This window comes from Onychomys torridus, chromosome 10 (genome assembly GCF_903995425.1).
Source record: "Onychomys torridus chromosome 10, mOncTor1.1, whole genome shotgun sequence".
NCBI lineage: Eukaryota > Metazoa > Chordata > Mammalia > Rodentia > Cricetidae > Onychomys > Onychomys torridus.
Genome location: NC_050452.1, coordinates 27,589,488 through 27,594,235, shown reverse-complemented (window position 1 = coordinate 27,594,235; position 4,748 = coordinate 27,589,488). Strand labels below are relative to the sequence as shown.

The 4,748-nt window shown below is 64.7% G+C and overlaps 1 protein-coding gene across 1 annotated transcript; it reads left to right on the top strand.

Moving 5' to 3' along the window:
- Positions 1-677: 677 nt before the first annotated feature.
- On the top strand, positions 678-4,037 carry Nkx1-1 (NK1 homeobox 1). The gene is made up of 2 exons (XM_036200426.1): positions 678-1,152; positions 3,181-4,037. The coding sequence occupies exons 1-2, from the start codon at positions 678-680 to the stop codon at positions 4,035-4,037; spliced, it is 1,332 nt and encodes a 443-aa protein (XP_036056319.1).
- The last annotated feature ends 711 nt before the right edge of the window (positions 4,038-4,748 follow it).

Here is a 4,748-nt window from a genome sequence, read left to right as displayed (position 1 = left end):
CCCCACTCTTCCCCTGTCCCAGCTGCGGAGGGCACGGGAGCCCAGAAGCACGCGTGCCATGGCAGCAGGAGAGACCTGCCCCAGAGCGGTACCCTGAGCTGGGATGTCCAGCCCAACTCAGGGCTTGCCGGGTTCACGCACCGGGGCCTCCGCAGCCCTCCACCGCCGCCTGATCCCGCAATTATTTAAAAGCCGGCTGTCTCCTCCCCTTTCGCTGAGGAGGCGGGCACGCAGTTTCCAGCCCCTCGGAGGCGCAGAGGCACGGTGCTGACCGCGACACCCTCCAGCGGATTGTGCTGTGGCTCCCGGCAGGGCGTCTGTCTGTCTGCCTCTGCGGCTCAGTCCGTGTGTCCTGCACCGGGCCCGCCTACTCCGCCGGGGACCGTTCGCAGCCAATTAGGCGTGCGCGCTAACGAGGGTGGCGGAACCCCGCGGCGGCCTGCGGGCGCACGTGTGTGCGGCGTGTGGGCGCGTGGGCGCCTCCGGCGGGGCCGCCATAAATGCACTGGCCGGGCGCGGCGGGCGCCTGAAGCGGTGGCGGAGACGACGCCGGACAGCGTTCGCCCAGCGGAGCGCAGCGCCGGGGAACAGCTGGGCTGAGGCTGATTTCGCGGGGCGCAGGGATGGGAGCCCAGTAGGCAGCGGGGCCCGAGCCGCCTGAGCGGCCCGAGGCCGGCATGAGTACCAGCGGCCCGGCGGCACCTGGGGACGTCCCCGCGCTGCCGCCGCCGCCGCCCGGGCCCGCCTCGGGGCCCGCCCCGCCCGCTCCTGCGGCGACTGCTCGGGACGCTATGGACGGACGAGCCGAGCTGCCCATCTTCCCCCGGGCCGGAGTCCCACCGCTCGCGGCCAGCGACACTGCGCCCGCGGTGCCAGAGGGGGGTGGAGCGGCCCGGCCCGCCGCGCCCCCGCGCCCCACCTCCTTCTCAGTGCTGGACATCTTAGATCCCAACAAGTTCAACAGCAGGAGACGCCGGTGCGTGCTACTGGGCCCTGTGGTGCCCGCTACGTGCGCCCCGTGCGCCCCGGCGGCGGCGGCGGCGTGCGTCCCGGTCCCCGCTGCCTCCGGACGCTCGCCGCGCGCAGAGCTGGAACGCCGAACCCTTTCCGGCGCCACGGGAGTTGCAGCGGCTGCGGGAGCTGAGCCTACAAGTGAGTATTGCAAGGGGGGGGACGCCGGGGGCGAGGGCACTGACTGCTCCGGAAGGTTTATGCTCCCGGGAGCCCGTGGCGAGCTGGGCCTGACACACTCAGGCCAGGCTCGGGGGAAAGTTCGCAGAGCGCGGGGTCCGCGCCCCGCGCAGCCCGAGCCTCCTCCCGATCCGGACTCTAGGGCCCGCGCTGCTGGACGCCTCCGGAAAGGCTGTGCTGGGCCAGATGTGGGGCTTTAGCGTTGCGACAACGGTCAAGGATTCGCCTAGTCAGTCTCCGCCTTTGGAGGGTAGTCGGTGCTGGAGGCGAAGGGACATGCGGCGGCTGGCTTGGTGACTTACCCACCCCCACCGTGGCCTCCCCAGCGCCCCCCCTTTGGACAAATCAGACTAATTGTGACAAAACGCTGGTTATCTCTGGAAAAACAATTAAATCCCTTCGATTACAGTTAAAGGGAAATGTGCTTAGCGGCGGAAAGCGGCCGGTAATGGGGCGGCCCGCGCCCCCTTTGCGGTCGATATCCCATTACGGCGCATGCATATCTCTTTCAAGCACCTTGCAAACTCCCCCCGAACATCTAAATTATAGGGTCAAAATTCGGATAATTACTCGATTAAAACCTATTACACTTATTAGGGGCCGCTATTGATCGCGAATTGCATTCGACCAGCTCCTGATTGCTTTTTGCGCCCCTCCCCCGTCCTCCCTCCAACTTCCTGGCCCCTGCGCCTCGCACCGACCAGAAAGCTCGGGGTGGACCGGACTGGGGCCACCAGCTCTGCCAGCACTTCTGCATTGACTTTCCATTCCTAGAGGGAGGAAAAGCAGGTCCCGCAGGCTGCAGTCGGACCCCCTCCCGGCTCTCCGCCAAGAGGCTGAGCTCCCAGGAACCCACAGCTGCCTGCTGGAGCTGTGTAGGGACGGAGCTAGCCCCGAACAGTTGAGGAGGGCAACCAGGCAGAGGCGTGGATGGCTAAGGGTCGCCCGGGAATAGTTGCCCTGCTAAGGCCTGGGAGTTGAGGACATGACATTTCACAGTCTTCATGCGATCTGGGTTTTTTGAACTCGGGGAATGAATTACCGTTTATGCTCCAGTATGTCGGAGTCGAGCCGACCTGAGAGCAGAACCCAGGCACTGGGTTGGAAAGCTTGGAGGGCTCCTCTGGCATTTAGAGACCACCTGTGGGCGAGAGGCATGGACGGTCCTCAAATTCCTGCATAGGAAACAGACAGCTTTCCAAATTTCAGAGACAAAATACAGTCACAGCGGCAGCTTCTGTCTGGATTCTGCGGGACTGATGCTCAGATCCCCTCCCAGGCTCCTGCGGAGTGGTTCATAATGCCCTTTTCCAGCCTCCAAACTCGACCAGCTTAGGGGAGGCTGGAGCCCACTAGAGACAGTGTTGTTGGGGAGCGAGGTAGTTGGGGTCCCAGGGCTGGCAGGGGAGCCAGCACTTCTCGACGCCTAGTTTTCAGGGCCTGAAGCCTGAGGGTAGGGACAGCTCCAGGGCGACTGATTTTGGTTCCCCAAAAAATGGCCTTCTCTCAGCCGGTCGACCCCACCCCAGGCCTCTGGCCCCTCCAGCTATTAAGTGTGCCGTAATTGGCTAGCCCCGCGCCGTTGTAATTGGAAGGTAATATACGCCGAAATAAATTAAATGGACTTTAACTAGTTTGTACATTACACAAAATGAGTTTAATTAAGTTTGTATCTGCCCCGTGAATCGATCAGAGCTCTCTCTCCCCTGTACACTCCGAGGTCCGCCTAAAGGCGGAGGTGCGGACTGACCATGGGTAGCAAAAGCAGCTTGAGGCGGACAGGGTCCTAGGGAAGGAAGGCAGAGAGGAAATGCAAGCAGCGAGGAGGAACGGCTGCAAGGAGGGAGGAAAAGAAAATCTTTGGGGGGAGGGAGCAAACGGGGAAGAGAAGAAAACCAACGAGATAAAAAGAATCTCGCCGGGAGGGAGCGGGCAGTGCGGCTGGGTGCCGGGCTGACCCTGTGTTCTCTTCCTTTCCGCCGCCCGCAGGTGCCGGAGACTCTTACAGGGCGGACGAGGCCGAGGCCAACGGCTACAGCAGCGGCAGCGGCCGCAGCCCGACCGCCGACAGCGAGGATGAAGCGCCGGAGGACGAGGACGAGGACGAGGCGCCCGAGGTGCAGGATGCTCACGGCACGGAGGAGGTGCGGGGAGGCAGCGGCGGCCTCGGGGCCCGCGGGTCGGGCTGCCCCGGAGCGGCCGAGGTCGAGGCATCCCCCGTGGATGAGGCCGCAGCCCCAGGGCCCCGTGGGAACTCGCCCGCAGCCCCGGGCCCGCCTGCAACGGCTACGGGAGCGGGGGGCGCGGGGAGCACCCCGCAGGGCGCGGCCGTGGCCACCAAGCCCAAGCGGAAGCGCACGGGCTCGGACTCCAAGTCCGGGAAACCGCGGCGCGCGCGCACCGCCTTCACCTACGAGCAGCTCGTGGCGCTGGAGAACAAGTTTAAGGCCACTCGCTACCTGTCGGTGTGCGAGCGCCTCAACCTGGCGCTGTCGCTAAGCCTCACCGAGACGCAGGTGAAGATCTGGTTCCAGAACCGCCGAACCAAGTGGAAGAAGCAAAACCCAGGCGCCGACACGAGCGCGCCGACCGGCGGCGGCGGGGGCCCCGGCCCAGGAGCAGGGCCCGGCGCGGGACTGCCCGGCGGCCTCAGTCCGCTCAGCCCCTCGCCGCCCATGGGCGCGCCGCTCGCCTTGCACGGCCCGGCCGGGTACCCGGCGCACAGTCCGGGCGGGCTGGTGTGCGCCGCGCAGCTGCCCTTCCTGTCCAGCCCCGCCGTGCTCTCGCCCTTCGTGCTGGGCTCGCAGACGTATGGCGCGCCCGCCTTCTATGCGCCCCACCTCTGAACCTGGGAGCCAGGACCTCGATGGGGACCGCACCACGCGGCCGGAGGACCTAAGGCGAGCGCCGCCGTCTCTTTTCTAAGGTTTCAGTCGTTGTTCCTGTATATAGCCGGTTCCTACAGAAGAGAAATTTATAAACGAGTGTGCGCTGGGGTCAAACGGGAGGCTCCCGTGGCCTGCTTCAAGCACTTTGCAGAACTCTTAATAAACCACAGGAAGCCACGCGGGCGTTTTCGAAGGCTCTGGCGCCGCAGGGTGCCGATCCCGCCTTCCTGTCCGCTTGGGTTCTTACCTGTCTGTGTGTCTACTTGAGCGGGGACTTCAGAGCGCTGAGCTCTGGTTTTCCTGTCAGTCTTAGTGTCCCGTGGTGTAGCTTGCACCCAGGCACCCCTCTGTCTTGGGGCTTGCTCTGGGAGCTGGTGCAGCATGGAGCCGAGTCTCCTTCCCGCTCTCCCGAAGGGGAGGCCCTTTCCCCTCTCCCTCCAGCCTGGCGCTGCTGGGCTCCAAATGGAGCGCCCCACTCCCACCCGTTGCTCACTGTCTTCCACACCCTGTCCCCGCCAACTCTCACAACAAGGCTACTTGTGGATAGGAAAGACATCTCGTTGGCTTCCCAGAGGAGGAAGCTGGGCCCCGAGGATTGGGGTTGAACTACCTGCCAGAGTGTAAATAGCCAGACTGGAAGGCCAGTGACCTGGTCTGGTGTGTCTGTCA